Here is a 21,612-nt window from a genome sequence, read left to right as displayed (position 1 = left end):
CCCGTCCTTCTATGGGTGGACTGTGCCCCCTAGTGTGAGCTCCTCTAGACTTAAGGGGTGGCCATGGGGTGATAAGCATGGAGTCTGGTTGCATGAGCTGGGTAGGCTCATGTTTGCATGTATATTCATGAGTCCTTAGGAGTGCAGAATAGAGCTGGGTATGGGAAGAGAAGGAGGCCAAGCTGCAAAGAGCTGGGGACTGGCTCTCCCATCCCATTACATTCCATAATGGAACTAAGAAGCCTGACAATTCTCCACCCAAACAGGACTTTCTGGGTGGTTCCAAAGGTACATCCATCAGTGTAGGAGGATATAGCATATTTCATTTATTAGCTAGATTTGCAATATTTACATATTTTGCCTTATAGGATATGGGCCTTGATTCTTTCTCTTGGCCCAGGCCCTGTAAATGCAAGACCAACTGTTTTGAACATGCCACATCTCTTGGTCTGTTTAGGACTACCCTAAAAGCATATTAATGACAGTGAATATTTCTTATGTACCAGGTACTGTCATTGAGCTATTTCTCTTGACAGCCACCTCATTTTACAGAGCACAGATTGAAGCTTTGAGGATGGGGTGATTTGCCCAAGGTCACACAATGAGTAACTGGTAGGCAGTGGTTTGCAGCTGGTCCACCTGGTCCCCATCATCACCTTTGTCATCCTCCTATATAGTCTACTAAAGAGAAAGGAACCCTTATAACACTGGTAGGGGGTAGGTGCCAAAATGTAGAAGCTGAAGTCCAGGGAAGTTAAGAGATTTGTCTAAGGTCACATAGCAAGTGAGTGAATGGAGACCACATAGATATGAATGCACTGTAATCAAACCCAATGCAATCAAATATATTGTAGTCTAATACTTTGTGGCAGAGACGGCTGACATAAAGTCACAGATGGCTCAGAAACTGAGATTTGTGGACGGTGGCCTTAAAAGCCCATCCTAAGCAGGTTCACAACCTCTCTTCCTCTTTCTCCTGCACTGATAATATTTACTGAGCTCACACTGGGCTGAAACAGATATTAAAGCACCTAACATATGTGACCCCTTCAAATCTTAGAATTCCTCTCCGCAACTGGGTTCAGTTATCATTCTCATACTGCTGATGAAGAAGAGGGACTCCAAGACCTTAGATGTTGTGCCTAAGCTAGTAAGGAACACAGCAAGAATCTGACCCCATGCAGCCAACTCTCAAGTGGGTGAGATTGGATCCCTGTGGTTCCCACTTTCTCATTTGTGCCCTGCCTTCCACCCCTGAAAGGCACCCTGCTGGCTGTCCAGTTTGTCCATGCTGTGGTGAACAGGATCATCCCAACTTCGAATGGCTTCATTGCCCCCACTAGACATGGCTACCTGATCCGCGAGCGTTTCCAGTGCCCTTCATCGAGAGTCTCACAGCAAGATCCTCTCAAGAACTTCAAGAAGGCAGTGTGGAAGGTCAAATCCAGGCAGAGAGAAGAGCTGGCAGCAGCTGCAGGAGCACTCCAGGACTCGAGATCGGCAAGTGCCCAGGGAAATGAACGTAAATCGAACAAACGCTCACAAGTCTGCCTGCTAGTGTAGAACCCTCCAGTAGGGGCATGGGACTCCAGTGAGTTAGCCCCATTCAATCTAGCTGAAGCAAAGAGAGTGTATGTGTTGATGTGCTTCTGGACCCCAAAGCCTCAGATTATATGACTCAGACCCTGTTTCTCACCACTTTTCCAGTCTTCTCTCCTTGTTGGGTGCCGTCAAAGACTGGCTACCCCCAGGTTAGCAACATGACAGCCAAGTTCAGTAGAAAAGAGACTTTCCCCCTTGTCAACAGACTGAACCAAAGGGCTGGCCCTGGTTCCAGTGGGCTCATACATTTGTCTCTGGGCAAATGCTTTGATTGTCCAGCCTGACCCAGTGCCCACCAGGACTGAAGATGGAGTCAATGCCACCCACCCATGTTGCTGAGAATGGGAGAGGCTAATCTCAGGAGGGGAACTGGGGTGCTGGAGTAAGGCAAAGGGAGGATGGAGGAATGTGAGACTGACCAAACCACAGAGCTTTGTCATTTATAAAGCATCAGGTGCTATTCTCTGATCCTTATCACAGCCCATACTTCAGGGAGGGCAAGAGTTTCTGCATCCATTTTACAGACAAGGAAACCGAGGCTTGGTAGGTAGCTGTGATTTGCTCAAGCTTACAAGCCTGAGGTGCAAGAGCCCTTGGAAAAAAGAGCCAGGAGACACCCTGTCCCAATCCTGTTGGATCACCTCCCTCCAAATTTCAGTCTCAGAAACATGACCATTTGTTCCACAGGTGACACACTCAAATGCCCACGGGGGCCAATGAGTAATCTAGATGATTGCCATGCACACTTGGGTGAGCAGCAGAGAATGATGGAGATGATGGGTCATGTGAAGGATGCATGCTCTGCTTTGGGTGGTTACAGGCAACCTGATGCTACCCCAGAATGGCCATGGGGAAAGCAGCTCACTGGTGCCAGAGCTTCCTGTTGTTATAAGCAATGGATCTTGCTTCTATGCCTGCAGCCTTCCAAAAGTCTCACTTGCTTCTGGGGCTTTTGCTATAAAGATAGAAAAGTCCAAACTTTAAGGTGCTAATCCGTCTCCCCTCTGTTGGATTCCAGGCAGTTTCCAAAAAACAACCTTAGGAACAGAGGCTTTTAAGCTAGATGTGACCCTATTGACTGTCTTACACCAGTCATTTCCCAAACTAGGGTTACAAGGAGGGCTTCAGCAGTTTTGCAGATGTTAGCATCAAATTCCATTCTGAAAAAAATATTTTAAACTGTCATTTTAAGGTGCATGCTCAGCTGGGTTAGGCAGCAGGTTTTAAGGTGTTGAAGGTAACTAACTTAGGATTCTCCTGCCATCTCTGTTTAACTAAGATTTTAATGGGAGCCCTTGAAGAAAGCTACTCTTTGCCACCACTTATGTGAACCAGAGGTTTTACCCAATGCAGAAATAAAGTGGATGTTGTGACAGAGTATGATTTCAGCTACAACTTCGGGTTTAAAATGTGTATGTCCATCTCAACAGCCTCAGTGAGAATCCATTGCTTTTATGTAAATACTACTTTAAATGTAGGAGAGAAATTTTACTAATAAAATGCTACTCTAAATTGTTGTTATATTGGGGTTTTTGCAGTGAAATTTCATTTGAGAAAGAGTTTGATTGCTATGAATGTTTGACAAGCACTGGACTTTAAGGAAGTGTGATTTATCAGAGGTCCTCCAGCCATGGTGGAGCCAGGATGAAAGCAAGGGTACTGCAATTCCCACCTTGCTCTCTTATGCTAAGCAGGACCACATAACATAGCATCCAAACTGGGACACTTTTGAGAGATAAAGGCATTACTTTAAAAGATTACTCCTGGGGCAGCCCGGGTGACTCAGCGGTTTAGCTTGGCCATCTTTGGTCCAGGGTGTGATCCTGGAGATCCAGGATCGAGTCCCACGTCGGGCGCCCTGCCTGGAGCCTGCTTCTCCCTCTGCCTGTGTCTCTGCCTCTCTGTGTCTCTCATGAGTGAATAAATAAAATATTTTAAAAAATAAAAATAAAAAAAATAAAAGATTACTCCTGGACAGCTAAAAAAACTGGAATGTCCCAAGGTGATTGGAATATACGTCTTTCTAGTCGCAGCAGGAATTAATTTCTATGAAATTCCAGAGATTTTTAAAAATTGAGATATAATAGTTTCTGGTATATGATATAATAATTTGAAATTTGCATATTTAGCAAAATGATCACCACAATAAATCTAGTTAACATCCAACACCACACATTCTTGTGATATGAACTTTTTATTTTATTTTTATTTATTTATTTTTCAACATGATACGAACTTTTTAAAAAATATTTTATTTACTTCAGGGCAGCTGGATGGTTCAGGCAGTGAAGCATCTGCCCTCGGCTCAGATCAAGATCTCTAGGTTCTGAGATTGAGCCTCACATGGGGCTCCCTGCTCAGCGGGGCATCTGCTTCTCTCTCTCTCCCTCTGCCTCTTTCCACTGCTCATTCTCTCCCTCTCTCTCAAAATACAATCTTTTTTTTAAAAAACGGTTCTATTTTTTAAAAAGATTTATTTATTTAAGTAATGTTTACATCCAGTGTGGGGCTGTGGGGCTTGAACTCATGAGCCCAAGATCAAGAGTCACATGCTCCACCAGCTGAGCCAGGCAGGTGCCCCTTGTCATGAGAACTTTTAAGATCTATTCTCAAAAAAAAAAAAAAAAAAAAAAAAAAAAAAGAGATCTATTCTCTTAGCCAGTTTCAAATATTTTTTTATGAATTCTTTTTTAAAACTTTTTTTAAAATTTTTATTTATTTATGATAGTCACACACAGAGAGAGAGGCAGAGACACAGGCAGAGGGAGAAGCAGGCTCCATGCACCGGGAGCCCGACGTGGGATTTGATCCCGGGTCTCCAGGATTGCACCCTGGGCCAAAGGCAGGCTCTAAACCGCTGCGCCACCCAGGGATCCCTCCAGTTTCAAATATAACCATACAGTATTATTAATCACAGTCACCATGCTGGACACGGCATGTCCAAGACTTATTTATCTTGTAAATTTCATCCACCTTCACCCATTTTCCCACTGTCCCTATCCCCTGCCTCTGGTAACCACCAATCTGTTTTCTGCATCTAAAAGCTTTGGGGGGTTTTAAATTTATTTTTGTTGAATTTTACTTTATTTTAAAAGTCTACAGACTTTTTATTTATTCACTTATCCCAACGTGAAAATGTTCAAATTTATAGCCAACTTGCAATATGAGGACAAGGAATATGCATTTGCCTGCCATCAAGATTGAACAATTGCCCTATCACTGTCAATCTTGGGCTAAAACATTTCAAAGTGAGGGCCAGGACTGGGGTGAGGATACTGAGGCACTCATCTCAGGCACAAGGATTTTTTTTTCTTTTGAGTGAGAGAGAGAGAGAGAGAGAGAGTGTGTGTGTGTGTGTGTGTGTGTATGTGCACAGGGGTTGGGGAAGGAGCAGTGGGAGAGATAGAAACCCAGGCAGGCTCCACTCTGAGAATGGAGCCTGACACAGGTATTGATCCCTGAGCCTGAGATCATGACCTGAGCCAAAATCAGGAGTTGGACATTTAACTGACTGAGCCAAGCAGGTGCCCCTCAGGTACAAGGTTTAAGGGTGCACCAAAAAACTCAGCAATCAAAGTAATATTTTATTACCATATTTTAAAAAATCCAAATGGATAAAAAATACACAATGAACAAAATATCAACATATTAAAGTTGGGATCTGACCCTGCACTTGAGTGAACTTGCCTCACTTGCCTCACCCTCATTTTGGCTCTGGTGACATCAAGACACCTCACCATCTAACTACATCAGGAGACATCTTTTCAGGAATAAAGTCATTCTTGTAAATAACCAAATACTTATGAAAATTAACAATTGAAAAAAAAAAGAAAACTAACAATTGTTATTCAATATTTAATATCTTTTAGTAGGCATCCCTAATTTTCCTAATTAGCTCTTATTTATCCCTAGAACATCTTTTATAGTTGTTTTTTTTTCAAACTAGGACTCAATCAAGATTTGTTCACATGTTGCACGTGGTTGTTTTGTCTTTAGTATCTTATATTCCAGAGCAGGAGTTGGCAAATCACAGCCTGCAGGCTTGCCACCTGTTTTTGTAAATAAATTTTTGTTGAAATATGGCCACGCCCATTCATTTACATATCACCTGTGGCAGCTTTTATTAGTGACAGAGAATGTATGGTTCCAACAGCCAATCTGGCCATTTACAGCAAAGTGTGCTGTTGTTGTTGAGATTTTATTTATTTATTTGACAGAGAGAGAGAGCAAGAGCACAAGCAGAGTGCGCTCCAGGCAGAGGCAGAGGGAGAAGCAGGCTCCCTGTGAAGCTGGAAGCCCCATCCCAGGACCCTAGGATCATGACCTTAGCTCAATGCAAGTGCTTAACTGACTGAGCCACCTAGATGCCCCCATGCTGATCCTGGTCTTACTTAAGCCTTGATTAGATTCAAGGGAAAAAAAATTAACAGATTTTTTTCTTAAAGATTTTTATCTATTTGAGAGAGAGAAATGTGCACATGCACGCACAAGTGGGGGGAGGGGCAAAGGGAGAGTGATAAGCAGACTCCTCGCTGAGCAAGGGGGTGGGGGGCTCAATCTCAGGACCCCAAGATCATGACTTGAGCCAAAGTGAGATGCCTAACTGACTGAGCCACCCACACTCCCCTAACGGACTTCTTTTTTTTCTTTTAAGATTTTATTTATTTATTCATGAGACACAGAGAGAGAGGGAGAGGCAGAGACACAAGCAGAGGGAGAAGTAGGCTCCATGCAGGGAGCCCGATGTGGGACTCGATCCCGGGACTCCAGGATCACACCCTGGGCTGAAGGTGGTGCTAAACCACTGAGCCACCCGGGCTGCCCCCTAACAGACTTTTTAAAGCAGTTTTAGTTTCACAGCAAAATTGAGTGGAAAGTACAGAGACTTCCCATATACCCCATGCCCCAACACATGTACAGGCTCCCCTTTATCAAGTGGTACCTTAGTTACACTTGATAAAAACACATTGATACATCTGTTAAAAAAGGAACAACAGGGGCCCCTGGGTGGTTCAGTCAGTGAAGCATCTGCTTTTGGCTCAGGTCATGATCCCAGGGTCCTGGGATTGAGCCCCACATTGGGGTCCCCACTCAGTGGGGAGCCTGCTTCTCCCTCTCCATCTGCCTGCTGCTCCCTCTGCTTGTGTGCTCTCTCTCGCTCTCTGTCAAATAAATAATATTTAAAAAAATAATAAAATAAAAAAGAAACAACAGGTCTGAAAGAGTCACTTGTGCTAAGTTCCACTTCAGCAAACCAACACTTAATACCAAATTTAATGGTACTTTCAGCCCTTCCCAGGACTGTAATCTTAACCAGTCGGCCTAGAATTTCCTGGTCAGCACCAGTAAGATAATCCACCTGAAGGATCCCCTCCATCCCCCAAAGAAAGGTAAGATAATCTGTCTTTTTTTGCCCCCTTCTGTCTCTAAAATCCTTCCATTTTGGGCAGCCCAGGTGGCTCAGCAGTTTGGCGCTGCCTTCGGCCCAGAGCCTGATCCTGGAGACCGGGGATTGAGTCCCACGTCGGGCTCTCTGCATGGAGCCTGCTTCTCCCTTTGCCTGTATCTCTGTGTGTCTTTCATGAATGGGTAAATAAAATCTTTAAAAAGAAAAAATCCTTCCATTTTTTTGGAAGCAGCTCCTCCGCGCTCTTGTCTGTTGGCTAGACGGGATACGGCCCAATTCATGAATCATTGAATAAAGTCAGTTTGATCTTTACATTTACTCAGTTGAATTTTGTTTTTTAACACATCATAATCACAAGGTAAATATTTTTCGAAAGACAACTTCATAAAGTATTAGTTATATATTGGTGCATAACAAAGTACCACAAACTTAGTAGCTGCATTATAATAGCCATGAATCATCTCACAGTTTCTGTGGGTTGTGAGTCCAGGCTCCCTGTGGCTGGGTTCTTTGTTCAGGGTCTCACGAGCCAGGCTGGGATCTCAGTGAAAGGCTCACAGCCCTCCTCCACACTCATTAAGGTTTTTGGCAGAACTGAGCAAATCTTTGCTGTAGGACTGTGGACCTCAGCTCCTAAAGGCTGCCTCTGTCCACAGGCATTCACGACATAGCTGGTTTCTCTTTTAAGGCAGGCAGGATCGCACCTCTCTGTTGTTTTGAGGCACTGCCCTCCAGATTGTCTTTCAAAAGATGTCCCTGATTAGGTCAGACCCACCCCAAACAATCTCCCTTCTGGTGAACTCAAAATCAGCTCAAGGGGACCTTAAGCCCACTTGCAAAATCCCTTCACCTTTGCCATGTGGTGTAACCTAGTTGCGAAAGTGACATCCATGATGCTAACAGGTCCTGCTCACACTCCAGGATGGTGGGATACACAAACCAGGGGTGAGAATCTTGGGGCCCGTTTTAGAATCCTGCCACAATATGTGATTCTGGACTCTGGAGATTTGGGTCATGAAGTTTTCCATCTGAAAAGACTCAGATTAGTTTGAAGTAGGATCTTCTGATCTTGTCTTTTTCACCTTGCCAAAATACTGTCCAAAGAAAGACCTACCTATGAATCTTACCATAATGCTATTAAGTTTGTGAAATGGTGGGAAAAATGTGTGTTGTCCTATCTAAACTGTCAACTTTAAGGTTTTTAATTTAATCTGTAGTGATGAAAACAGTAAAGAAAAAAAACTTAGCATTTTTTATGCTTTATGAAAATAAGAATGAAAGATGTTTGTGTACTATTGTCCACAAACGCATGCCTACACACATACACACACACACACACACACGTGTGTACACACCCAAGAACCCAAGGTGGAACTGGCTTGTGGTTTCCTGTTCTCCAGATGAGTGAGGGCTTCCTTGGATCACACGAGATCTGTAAAAAGAATGGAAAACTAAAAGTGATTCTTGAAATGTGAATAGAATCGTACTCCTTGGAGGCTGGGAGGCATTGAGTGAGGACTCTGTGGCATGTCAAAAGCCCACACATGCAGTGGGTCCTCCTGGACGGTGACTAATAGATTGCCAGGAGGCGTTGGTGTGAGAATGACTATCCAGACATCTGGTGGCCTCAGAGGGTTCGGGTCACCTCAGCTGATGTTCTTATAGGAATTCGCTGAAACTGAGCTGAATCCCTTTCTGGGCTGGGAGCCATGACTCCTCGAGGCTTTCTTCCTCCTCACCCCCTACATCTACCCAGCACCACATTCTCTCTGCTTCACCTTCTGAATACCGCTCGCTTCCATCTCCTTCTCTCTACCTCCACTGCTCTCTTCCTGATCTAAGCCACCACCATCCTTCTAAATGATGAAACAGCCTCCCTGCACTCCCCCCCTGGCTTCCCTCCAATCACTTCCCTGCAGAGCAGCCAGGGCATTTGCTTCCAAATTCAAAGCTGCTCAAGCAGCTCCTCGCATAAAACCCAAGCGCGATTTCTATTAGTGCTAAATGCCAAGACCAAAATTTTTAACTGATCCCATAAGGATGATAGGTTTGCCTCTTCTGGCCTCGGCACACTTACCCTGCACCTCCCCGTGCCGCGCCCCCGGCCACCTCCTGAGTCTTCTGCAGTCCTGCAACACTGGTGTCTCTGTCTCTGTCTCTCTAAGTTCAAATGCACCACATTGCTTCCAATCACAGGGCCCTTGCACAGCTGTTTCTTCTGACTTTCATGGTGAATGCCTACACACATTTTAGAACTCATCTAGAATGCCACCTCCTCCAGGAAGCCTTCCTCATCCCCTGCTAGACTGGGTTAAATCTCTGGGGTGGCAGGTGGTATTTTCCAAAAATGGTCGTGGCAATATTTCCTGTCCCCTATGCTATTCTAGAACTCAGCCACTCCCCAAGTTCTGGAGTCTGTTTGCCTCCCTTTTGAATTTGAGAGGGACTTTTTTTTTTTTTAAGATTGATTTAAGAGAGAGAGAGCAAGCATGAGCAGGAGGTGCAGGGAGAGGGAGAGAGAATCTCAAGCAAACTGTATGCTGAGTGTGGAGCCCAATGTGGGGCTCCATCTCACGACCCTGAGATCACCACCTGAGCTAAAATCAGGAGTCGGACCCCTGACTGACTGTGCCACCCAGATGCCCTGAATTTTGGGGTGAGGGGACTTTGTAATAGCCACTGTGGAAAGACTACAATGGAAATGATTCTGTGTGACTTCTGAGGCTGGATCAGAAAAGGTGATATGGCTTCCACCTGGCTTGCTCGCTCCTCTCAGGACAATCATTCTTAAATCCCAGCTGCCATGACACTCAGGGTGAATTGGGAAAAGATGGGACTTTAGGTAGGGGAAAAAATAGGGGTCCCAACAAGGCTCTAAGGGTATTTCAGGTATCCTATTTTAGGACAGAACAAAAATAGAGATAAGGAAGAAAAATAAGAACCCCTGTCCCAACTGCTAGGGCTAAAATGTTTTTTTCTTTTTTTTCTAAAATGTTTTCCTAATAACTACACTCTAGCCACAGAAAATAGGAAGTAACCACAAAATAATCAGGCCTAAAAGGAGAAGTTAACTATAAAGATTAACCAGACCTAGCAAAACATATCTATAGATCACAGACGTCACAAGAAACAAAAGACTCTCACATGATGTGTAAGCATCATGTCTAGTTCCAGACCACTGACCTAACCACTGGCAAGTTTCCTGGTAAAGTCCTAATAAAAAGACAGAGATGAAAAGCCCTCACTGGCAACCCTGTTGGGACCCCTCTCACTCCTGAAAGCTTTTCCTGTATCTTTGCTTAATAAAACTCCATCGCTTTGCTCACTTTCCTTTGTCCAAGAGACTCATTCTTCAGTGCCGTGAGACAAGAACCTCACACTCCTGCTTCAAGGCTGCGTGCAGAGACCACAGGTAGATGCTTCTGGGCACAGCCATGGCATGAGTTTCAACCTACAGCCAGTAGCAACTGCCAGACATGTAAGTGAGTAAACCCTCAGAAGATTCCAGCCCCAGCCTTCCAACCACCCAGTAGACACTGAAGGGCCAGCGATGAGCTTTCCCTGCCCAGCTGCCCAAATTGCAGACTGGAAAGCAAATAAATGTCATTTTAATCCTCTAAATCTTGGGATGGTTTGGTACTCAGCCACAGTAACTGGAACATAGTAAGTATTAACCTCGTACCTTTTCTTTGAAGTATCTGTTCCAGTTCAAACTACATTTTATGTGTGTGATTATTTGATTCCTATCTTTCTGCAAACACTGAAGCCTCTCTGAGGGCAAAAGCCTTTCCTGTTTTGTTCATCATTCTAATCCTGACACGTAGCCTAGCAAATGATGGACTCCCTGGCAGCGTATTCTTAGCTTTCCCACACTTCCTCATTTGGTCATTGGTTGAATGTTCATTCATTTGATACATGTTCACTGATGTGACTCTAGGTCAGGGATTTGTGTTAGAGATGAAGCACAAAAAGGTGATGTACGGGGGATGGTGGGAAGGCTGAGAAAGTCAGTTAGGTTGTGTTTTGAAGAATGCATAGGTGTTTTCTGGGTAATGAAGAGACAGAACAGGACTTCTGACAAGGGAAATGGTGTGTGCTGATGCATGGGGCCAGGAAGCAGCCAGGCCGGGCAGGCACTGACAGAGGTTCCACACAGGTAGAGAGGGTGGGTGGGAAATTCTGCAAAAGGAGGTTCGTAAGGGCCAGGTTCTTACTAATGTAGGAAAGACTTTAGGGTTTGAAGCCAACAGCTTCGAAAGTATTCTTGAGACATCTTTGGTGCAAAAAGGTGACTTTATTATTATTATTTTTTAGAGATTTTAATTATTTACTCATGAAAGACACAGAGAGAGGGAGAGGCTGAGACACAGACAGAGGGAGGGGCAGGCTCCATGCAGGGAGCCGGACGTGGGACTCTATCTCGGGTCTCCAGGATCACGCCCTAGACCAAAGGTGGCGCTAAACCGCTGAGCCACCCGGGATACCCAAAAGGTGACTTTATTAAACCATGGAGACAGACCTGTGGGCAGAAAGAGCTGCCCCAGGGTTATGAGGAATGGCTGATTATATACTTTCAGATTGGGAGGGGGTTAGGGACATCGTAAGTCTCTATGGAATGTTTGAAGCAAGGTTTCCAGGACCTTGAGGGGGCTAGCTATTGTTGGGAAGAGTAATCTATTCCTGTCTCATAAAATCTGAGTCATGAGACCCTTCAGAGATATATTGCTGGGTATTATGCTTGGGGGATAATTACCAACATATATCTTGGTGCAGGCAGAGATAAAGGAAGTTTCCAAAAGAATTTTTATATGTTCAAGTAGACTTACAGGATCCTGGGAGTTGGGCTAAGACTGCTTTTTGCCTGTTAGGAAAAAGTATTACATCAACATGGAGGCAGTTGAGTCCCTAGAGGAAGGTCACTCGTCCTGTTTCAAGGACTTCTCGATGGGCTGTAAGTATTAAACACATCTAATAATTTTTCTTTTGTCTTTGTTTCCCACATCATTACGGCCTTCAATCCTGCACATAGGTGCTTAGAGTCCATCTCACAAGAAACAAAGAAGACCCTGGAGGTTTGGAAGCAGCTGTGGAATGATCCAGTGCTTTACAGCACCAGGGCTAGGAGAACTGGTTAAGAGACTCCTGAACTGTTCCACTGGGGAGATGATGGGATCAGGAACCATCAAGAACCAGTTAGCAAAAATGCACTTCACAGGGCCCCTGTGGTGCTGTGTGCCCCTGGCCCATCCTCACATCAACCTCACAAAGCAGGGGTCTACAAATATTTTTTAGCAAATATAACAGGGTCTGCACATCTTAGGGTCTATCACGGCTACTCACCTTGCTGTGGAAGCGCAAGAGTAGCCACCGATGATAGGTACACGAGTGGGTGTGCCTGTAAATTTTATTTTACAGAAATTTCACGTGTCACCAAATAGCCTTCTCTTTTGAAATTTTTCCAACTTTAAGAAATGTGAAGACCACGATGAGTTCGCTAACTGGAACCGGACAAAAAAGCAAACGGCTGGGTTTGCTCAGCCGCACTATATAAGGCGTTGGTTAGCAGTTCAATTTGGGGAGTAAGGTCCGGGAGCAAGTCCTTCCAGGGGCCACGCCCCCGCGACGTCATCGAGGCCGCGCCCCCTCCGGGGCGGAGCCTGCGCATGCGCGGCCGGCCCTCGGGCGGGGGCGGGGCGGGCCGCGGCTCCGACTTCCAACATGGCGCACGCTGGCGGCGGCGGCAGCGGCGGCGGCGGCGGCGGCCCCGCGGGCCGGGGGCTGAGCGGCGCCCGCTGGGGTCGCTCGGGCTCCGCGGGCCACGAGAAGCTGCCGGTGCACGTGAGTGCTGCCCCCGCCGTCCCTCGGGAGCCCCGTCGCCCGGCCCCCGCGGGCCGATGCCCCTCGCCCGGGCCCCGCCCGGCCCCGCCTCGGCCTCCACTCCGCACGGCCCCCGACCCCAGCCCCCTGACCCCTAACCTTGACTCCCCGGAGGCTCGGCCCGCCCCCCTCCCCGCCAGGGACCCCGGTCCTCCGTCCGCTCCTCCGCCGACCCCCGCCCACCGGGACCCTCCCCTCCCCGCAGGTGGAGGACGCCCTCACCTACCTGGACCAGGTGAAGATCCGCTTCGGCAGCGACCCCGCCACCTACAACGGCTTCCTGGAGATTATGAAGGAGTTCAAAAGCCAGAGGTACCCGCGGGACCCCTTCCCACCCCGGGGGGGCCGCCCTGGGCCGCGATCCGGCCGAGCGGGGTGCGAACCCCCATCCCGGCCCCCTCTCCGCCCCAGTCGGGTGACCTTGCGCAGGTCGTGGAACCTCTCAAGAGCCTGGGTTCCTTCCAAAAGACGGGAGCGGAGAGTACCCCCCTGTGGAGCTGTTGTGGGGATTCCTGGAAGGAGAGCGGGGATGGGGTGAGGAGACAGCAAGAGAGAAGTCCGCAAGCGCAGCAGGAGTCGGGTCCTGTCTTTACTCAAAAGGATGTTTAAAATGAATTTTGTCCATCAAGGATTTGTTTAATTAATTTAAAAAAAAATTTTAAGCACTACGTTAAAATTATTGGTCTTGGTTATTGCATGTTTTGGCACCCTCTCCCCCTTCAATCTTGTCTCCAAGGTGAGTGCCTCACCCTCGGCAACCCCCAGTCCCAGGCTTGTTGGAAAGTAATGCGCATAAAATGCTTTGTAAGGGGTCTGGCACAGAAAAAGGATTGAAAACACACCAAGCTGATTTCTGTAGGCGCACAGGAGGGTTAGAGCTAGATAGGGGACCTCAAGATCATGCCATCCATTAACCGGAGGCTTACTTTGGCTTAGAGTGGGCCAGAGGCTTGCCCAGACTAGCCTTAGGGGCAGTCAGGACTAGAACTTGGGCACTCTGACTCTTAGATTCTCAGCGGTCCCATCACCACCGTGCTGCCTCCCCCTCCCTGAGGAAATCGGGCAGGGCTGGCCTGATTTCCTTCCAGGAGAGACCAGCTAAAGCTTTGAGGGAGCCCCACTGCAGCCATGGGGACGACCCCCTGGCGTTGTGCAACCCATGCTTGCAGGGCCTTTGGTATTTATGCTTTGCCATCACTTGCTGGGATCCACACCTGTGTCATGGTTTATCACATTGCTTAGAGGGCTTTGGCCTCCTGCCACTTCTTGGAGTCCCGGACTTTCACTTGGCTCTCCTGACATTTTCAGAACAGAACGCGTGTGCTTGGAGTGTTTGGGGTAGCTGTGCCATGCAGATATCCTGTGGTTCTCCATAGGAGGGTACAGGGAGCCCGAGGCTGGCTGCTGTGGAAGTAGATGACACATAACACATTGGCTGAATCACACCGGTCACATTGCAGCGTGCTTTGTTGTCCTTCGAGAAGCTCATTATTAGGTGGCCCTGTCAAGTGAGTTGGGAGTAGATTTTGCTTTCAGTGTGCTCCCCAAGACACTCCTGCCCACTCTCGTTCTCTTTTGTTCTAGCATCGATACGCCTGGAGTCATCCGACGCGTGTCACAGCTCTTCCATGAACACCCTGACCTCATTGTTGGATTCAACGCTTTCCTTCCCCTCGGGTACAGAATAGACATTCCCAAGAATGGCAAGTTAAACATACAGTCGCCTCTATCCAGCCAGGTATGCCGCTATGGTGGTCTGAGTGAGTTGGCCCTGACATGGTGCACCCTGGTACTCAGGTACCCAGGTCAGGCAGCCCATCTTGTGTATCATCGTGTTGCTGGAAAGCCAGCGAAGATCCAGTCTTTTTCTAGACACGCTGCTCGCTTCTAGCACAGGTCAAAATAGATCAAAATACCTATCCAGCCAGCCTCTTTATCCCAAATCGATCCGTTTGGAGGATTCAGATAAGAGTGGATGTGGTTGTTTGTGTCGGGGGTATTCTCTTAGCAGTTTTATGTCCTGTCAAAATAACCACCCCCTGTCACCAGGCTCTTATCCTGAGGCGTTCCCGTGACATGCCAGGTAGGCCACACTTGTACTTCGGTATGTGGTTGCTCTGATCATCCTAGGTGCCCGCCGCAAAATAAAGTAGTTGAGATGTGTGTGTGAATAGCCGTTTTGTTGTTGCTGTGCTGCATTTAATTGCCAGCAGGGTCGGTGGCTCAGCTTAGGCTTGTGGCTTTGGCTCTTTCTGTCTCAGGTGGTGGCTCGCTGCCTCCTATATCCCTGTAGTCCCTTCTTGCCTGAGCCCACCAGACCCTCTGAGCAAACAAAAACCTTTGTGAGCTTTACTCTTATAAATTAGCCATTGCTTTTCCTCCACCTTGGCCCTGTTGCCATAAAGCCGTGCTACAGGGGGTGCTGTCTAGTGCATCTGGAGATGTTTTGTAGATTCCTGACTCCACCCACTAGGCCCTTACCCCGTGGCGACAGCCAAAAGTGTCACCAGACATTGCCAGATGACTCCTGGGAGCCATATCACCCCCATCGAGAACCACTGGTCTGCGTGAACCAGCTCTTTCAATCTCTCTGCCTCTGCTCCAGGGTTTTGGGTTTTAGAAGGGATATAAAAAAAAATCTACCACGGGAAGCGTTTTCTTGTTTCTGCCTCTGATGAAGGAGATTGCAGTTTTGTATCAATTCAAGAGTCAGATTTGGAAGGAGAACAGCCAGAGGCCATGTGACAGTGACATCCCTCTCTGAGAGGAACTCGCATGTAAATCTTGCCTTCTCTCTATGCAAGGCAAGCTCCGCCACCAGCATGTTGCCTCATTAAAGCCAAGCAGTGTGTCTCAGTTTTAAAAAGGAACTTGGAAGTGCGTGGCCACTGAACTCCAAAGAGCTTCCATTTCACATTTACACACAGAGCACCAGGATCCAGATGTAGGGCTTGTTGCTTCAGACAATGAAAGCCTTAGCGAGATTCATCTTTGGAACAATCACGGCTGAGAAGAAAAGCAGGCTCATTTACAGCAGTGTGCACGGGAGCATTTCGACAAGTCTGAACACAGGTGTGTTGTGACCATAACTCCCTTAGAGCCGAGGTTGAAGACCTCCGTCACACTCCCAAGTGATGGCCACACTCCCAACAGTTCGCCTTTCCCAACCCCTGGCTGTAGGAATAACTCAGCTTGTGGCCTGGATCTCAATGCGAACTGCGCTGTCTTCGCATTCGGAGGTGGTCACGGCCCGGGCTATTGTGCATACTCCATGTGTTAATGGACATAGCTGGACCTGACCAGTCCTTTCTCCCCCTGAATAGTAGCTACTTAACCTGGTTTTATAATCTTGCTGAAGCCCCAAAGCCACTACTTTTAGGGCCCCATTCTAACGTTGCTGACTCCATTTCTGTCTACATCAGTTGACCTGCTGAGTTTCCTGCCCTGCTTTTCAGTGCTCCGTCATGCCAGGCGTAAACAGGATGGCCTGTTGGCGTCCTGGAGTCCTTTGAAAGGCCACAGTAGCCCGATAACTTTTCAGGGCTCCCCATACACCACGCTCCGGTGATTTTTTTTGTTTTACTCATTTTTTAGCTTCTGTGTTTTGTAGTACAGCTTTTTTTTTTTTTTTTTTTTTTTTTCCTATTTTTCATCTTGTGAGTCCTATCAACTCCAGGCAGGGAGGGAGTATTTAGGTGCTGAGGGAGAGATATAAGGGAAGTCCCAGGCTGTGGGGAGTCCTCGATGCAGCTTTTTCAGCCCTGGCCCATTGTTCTTGGGACCAGATTGTTCTTTTCTGGAGCAGGCTGTCCTGTGCAGTGTACGGTGCCTAGCAGCATTCCTGGACTCCACAGTCTACCCTGTGACGACCTAGAAGTATCTCCACACGTTGCTAAGTGGCCCCTGGGGGACAGAATTGGCCTCATTGAGAACGCAAGTCTAAGAGAAAGGCAGTTGTGTGCCATGATGTGGGGAGTGTGGCCACAGGAAGGCCAGGGCAGCATGTTGGGAAGAATATCACCTTGCTGGGGCTCCAGCCTCCTGAGTCAGCATCATGTTGGAGCTAGTCATCAGGCCTCAGTTGTCACACCTCTCAGAGAGCCCTCTACTCCACCCCCAGATGATTCTCGTACCACTCCCATTTTGTATATTGTAAAATCACAAAACCAGGATTTGAAATTAGAAATCCACCGCATCTTGGTCTGCCTTGCGTGGCCGACTGAGTCCAGGTCAGGCAGGCCATCCTGTCCGTCTTGTTCTCGACTGTACCCCTGTTCCGGGGTGGTGCCAGGCACGTGTTGGGAGGAGCAGGACACTGCGCAGCGGTGGGAAAGTGATGAATCTCAGCTCCCAGCTTCCGTTCAGAGCCAGCCCTGCCGCCCGGGAGCCGGCTCTTTTATGGTTGGCTAGAGCAACAGCCAGCTTGAACACAGGTAAAGAAAGGTAAAGCTTTAGATATGGCTTGGACTACAAATGACCCTTTACCTTTGGAGGCAGGCCTGCTGTGTTCTCTCTGGGGTAGCGTCATCTGGAAGTTCAGTGAGTCCCAAGTGGGTCACCTTGCATATCTGTGTCCTAGTCACTCATGGAACGGGTGTGGACCACCACCTCCTCTGTATCAGGTGCTGGGGTTTATTCAGAGTTCTTGCTCTCGGGGCACTTGCGTGTATCCTGAGATCCGGGTGGACAGATGAGGAGCATGTGAGGGGGATTAATGCTGTGAGTGAAGGCAGGGGCAGGGCATGAGGGGCTGTGGGCAGATGCTGTGTGAATGATCAGGAACCTTGCCTGTGTCTTGGGGCGGGGGGTTTCCTGGGCCGGGTCCAAGGCCTGAGGAGGCAATAAGTGGGAGTGCTTGAGAAACAGCCAAGGAGCCTGCAGGGTTGTGGGGTAATGGGAAGAAGGTAGGGGAGAGAGCCAAGGCATGGGGAACCAGTGGAGAGTTCCAGAAAGGCCACTCTGGATGCGGTCCCAGAAGTGGACTGAGGGGGCAAGAGAAGATCTGGGGGCCCGGTGCGGGGAGGGCCTGGGTGATCTAGGCAGAGTGCACAGTGGCGTGGGCCCAAGGTGGAGAGTCCGTGAAAATGGGAAGTCTGAGGAGATTCCAGGATTCCTGAGTTTCTGGGTGAAGGTGGCATCACCTGCTGGGGTGAGCAAGGCCTGGGAGCAGCAGGGGCTGCAGGGGAGCTGCTCTGTGTTTGGAATGTGCTGTTTAAAGAGGTGTCTCATGTACCAAATTGGGGCTGTGTATGGCCACTCAGAGGGTGGGCTGTGTAAGGCTGCTTTTCGGTGTCTAGGAGAATACCTTATTGTGCCTGGATTACTGGATTAGGTCACTCAGGGCAGGGACAGAAGAGAAAAGGTTGGACTGTTCTGGAAGGTTTAGAGGAGGGGTTGGCTCAGGAGCCAAAGGCAGCTTGTATTTGTATGGACAGTGGTTTTTACATTTTCCAGAGATACACTGAAAATGTTTTTAAACTGTGATTATATTCACATAACATAAATTCACCGCATGTAATTATTTTAGAGTATACAGTTCAGCGGCTTTGCACATATTTAACGATATAACCACCACCCCTAATTCCAGAACATTTTTATCACTCCAGAAAAGAAACCATATCTCACGATTCTCCTCTCCCACTGGCCACTGGCAACAATGAATCCACTTTGTCTCCGCAGATTTGCCTATTCTGGACATTTCATTTCCATGGAATCCTGTATAATTTCTTGTGTCTGGCTTCTTCGCTCAGCGTTATGGTGTCGAGGTTCATCCTCATCGTAGCCTGTGTCAGAGCTACATTCCTTTCTATAGTTGAAGAATATTCCATCATATGGATGTACCACATGTGTTTATCCATTACCCTTTGGTAGGCATTTGGGTTGTCCGCACGCCTGTTTTCAATTCTTGGGTAGATACCTAGAGGTGGAATCGCCAGGTCACGTGGTAACTATGTTTAACTTCTTGAAGAACCGCCAGCCTGTTGGCCACAGCAGCTGCACCATTACTATCTGGCCCTCTTTGCCAAACCCTGGTCTTGAGGAGATCTCTCCATCTTGTCCCGGTGCCTCAGTCCAGGGCATCGGAAGGGGTACACAGAGCTTGAAAATGCCCCCCTAGGAGTGGTGGGGAGCTCCGACACACAGCCTCCTCTGAAGCAAATCTCTGCTCCGGGGCTACTCCCTCCCCCTGCTTCTCCCTGGCTCCTTCTAGCACCTTCCTCTGCCAGACCAGCGCACCTTTAAGTAATGCAGTAATCAGCAAGAGCATCCCCAGAGGGCCTTAGGATGCATCCCACTGTCGGGGAGAAATGGTATTTAGGATTGCGGCTGTTGTGGGTTTTTGTGTCTCTGCTTGTCTCTGCTCAGACTTTATTCTAGAGTTGCCTCTGCACCACAGTTTGGGCTGAATGGTGTCCTCTCCCCAACCCCCCCACCCCAATTCATATGTTGAAATCTTAAGCCCCAGTACATCAGAATGTGACTGTTTCTGGAGACATTTGCAGAGGTAATTAAGGTAAAATGAGGCCTTTAGGTTGTCCCCTGATCCCATCTGCCTTGCGTCCTTATGAGAAGAGGAAATTTGGACATAGGGAGCAACCCACACACAGACAACTGTGTGAGGACACAGTGAGAAGATGGCCACCCACAAGCCAAGACACCTCCAGAGATAACCACCCCTGCTGAACCTTGATCTTGGACTTCAGCCTCCAGAACTGTGAGGAAATACATTTCTGTTGTGTAAGCTGCCCAGTCTGTGGCGTTTTGTTATGGCAACCCGAGCAGAATAACACACCTACCCAGGTGACAGTGAGCGTGCCCGCAAGTGTGTCTGTCATGATGATGGCTCTGCAGCTGTTTGCCTGCCATTCCCCATCCTGCTGGAGTCTTCAGGTCAGTGGTTGGTGCCCCGTGGCAAGGGGGATGGAAACACTAGGCTGTTTGTTCCTCCGTTCATCTGATGACTCACAACAATGGATGGAGCTCACTCTGCTCTGAGCATCATTCCAGGTGCTTGGGGTTATGTGAACAGAGTGGGATGTCTCCCCTCTTGGTATTTGCCATCTGGTCAGGGGTGGGCAGACAATAAAGTAAGTAAAATATGTGTTTGTCGGAAGGTGACACGCTGTGGAGAAAAATAGAGCAAGAAAGGGGCTCGAAATGCTGGGAGACAGGCCGTTTTAGTTTGGCGCCAGGTGATTCTGGAAGACATTCTGAGAAGGAGCCCTAATATCCCTAGAGCTAAGCTAGAAGGATCCCGACCAGCTCGAGAGCCAGCCACTGTGTGCGTCAGACCTGCAGGACGCCAGAGGGTTGCTCCTGACAGCCCAGTTTGGTTTGTGGGAAGTCCCCATGCATAATATTTCAGTTTGGAAACATGAACATCCCCTCCTTCAGGGGGGTGGGGTCCAGGCCCACCACAAATCAGGATTCTGGGTGCCCAGGAGACAGATGTGTGTGTCTGTTTTCGTTTTCATTTGTATGGACAGAAAAGCACACAAATGGAGGGCAGGCACCATGGACATAGGGAGCAACCCACGGTCAGGGTCTGTCTCTTCTCTTGAGTGACTTATCCTCAGCTTAGCACCAAGAGTCCTATGGTCCTAGACAACCTGGGCGGTGGGCAGCTGCCCTCACCTCCAGGGTCGCCACTTTCCCGGCGCTGCTGACAAGAGGTGTGGAAGATTTCTTTTATAAATAGCCCCAAACCTCACTCCAGAAAGGATGAAATAATCCACTTTTCACATATTTCTCCTGAATCCTCATTTTTCAAAGTATTGGGGGTCCTTCAAACTTCCATGTTCTTTGATCAGATGGAGGTGGGTTCGTGAGACTCACTCAGGATGGCACAGGCATGCGATATGGTGAGGGAGGAGTCACCTCCATGTTCTGTGTGTGCCCCCCACGCCACCGCTTCCCTCCCTCCAGACCCCCACATTCCAAGCCTTGGCTCTGCCAGCAGGGGCTCTTCCTGGGCTTTTTTCTCACATCTGTTCACGGCGGGGTCAGGACCACCAGTAACTTGCTGTCATGCTGTTGTCAGGACTCTTCGCACAACCACAGTGACTGTGCAGAGAACTTCAAGCAGCAGATGCTCTATAAGGAGGACAAGCCCCAGGTGCCCTTGGAGTCGGACTCCGTGGAGTTCAACAATGCTATTAGCTACGTGAACAAGATTAAGACTCGTTTTCTAGACCACCCAGAGATCTACAGGTCATTCCTGGAGATCCTGCACACTTACCAGGTAGGAGGCCTCACATGATGGTGGTGCTGCCATTGTCCCCACTGTCCGTGTGCATCTCCAGTGTCCACATTTCCTGGTCTGAATTCATGACAGCATGTAAAATTCCAATTTGCTTTTTTGTTGTTGTTTTCTTTTTTCTTTTTTTTTTTTTTCTTTTTTTAACATGATAAAGTATACATAACCTAGAACTTAAGTGCCCAGTTTGGTGGCATTGAAGTACACTGATGTGCAACCTTCCCCACCGTCCATCCCCAGAATTGCTTGTCTTATAAAACCAAGACTCAGTCCCGGTTAAACACTAACTCCCCTAGCCCCTGGCTCCCACCATCCTCCTTCCCGTCTCTGGGGATTTGACAACTCAGAGGCCCTCCTATAAGCAGGATCAGATGGTATTTGTCCTTTTGTGTCTGGCTTCTTTCATTCACTATGATGTCCTCAAGGTTTGTCATTGCGTTGCCTGGGTCAGAGTTTCATTTCTTTTTAA

The 21,612-nt window shown here is 48.0% G+C and overlaps 2 protein-coding genes and 1 long non-coding RNA gene across 7 annotated transcripts in view; 2 read left to right on the top strand and 1 right to left on the bottom strand.

Annotated features, from left to right (window-relative positions):
- The window catches only part of NWD1 (NACHT and WD repeat domain containing 1), a 65,903-nt gene extending 62,780 nt beyond the window's left edge, over positions 1 to 3,123 (top strand). For all 4 annotated transcript variants that reach the window (XM_072786855.1, XM_072786854.1, XM_072786856.1 and 1 more), the window contains one exon: positions 1,262 to 3,123. In XM_072786855.1, the coding sequence (XP_072642956.1) occupies positions 1,262 to 1,563 (302 nt within the window). In that variant the 3' untranslated portion in view covers positions 1,564 to 3,123. The remainder of the gene's footprint in view (positions 1 to 1,261) is intronic.
- A 3,735-nt stretch (positions 3,124 to 6,858) lies between these two features.
- LOC140610606 (uncharacterized) lies at positions 6,859 to 12,802 on the bottom strand. Its single transcript, XR_012012194.1, has 2 exons — positions 12,350 to 12,802; positions 6,859 to 8,441 (listed from the first exon to the last, which is right to left on the bottom strand). It is a non-coding gene; the product is annotated as an uncharacterized lncRNA (long non-coding RNA).
- SIN3B (SIN3 transcription regulator family member B) overlaps positions 11,904 to 21,612 on the top strand; it is a 38,823-nt gene continuing 29,114 nt past the window's right edge. The window contains exons 1-4 of one of the 2 annotated variants that reach the window (XM_072786860.1): positions 11,904 to 11,960; positions 13,092 to 13,198; positions 14,471 to 14,624; positions 20,928 to 21,128. In XM_072786860.1, the coding sequence (XP_072642961.1) occupies positions 13,176 to 13,198; positions 14,471 to 14,624; positions 20,928 to 21,128 (378 nt within the window). In that variant the 5' untranslated portion in view covers positions 11,904 to 11,960; positions 13,092 to 13,175. Of the gene's footprint in view, positions 11,961 to 12,718; positions 12,848 to 13,091; positions 13,199 to 14,470; positions 14,625 to 20,927; positions 21,129 to 21,612 lie in introns of those variants that run through there. The other variant, XM_072786859.1, reaches the window with a different exon arrangement.

This window comes from Canis lupus, chromosome 19 (genome assembly GCF_048164855.1).
Source record: "Canis lupus baileyi chromosome 19, mCanLup2.hap1, whole genome shotgun sequence".
NCBI lineage: Eukaryota > Metazoa > Chordata > Mammalia > Carnivora > Canidae > Canis > Canis lupus.
The sequence above is the reverse complement of the archived record's forward strand: the minus strand, read 5'-3'. Positions and strand labels throughout refer to the sequence as shown.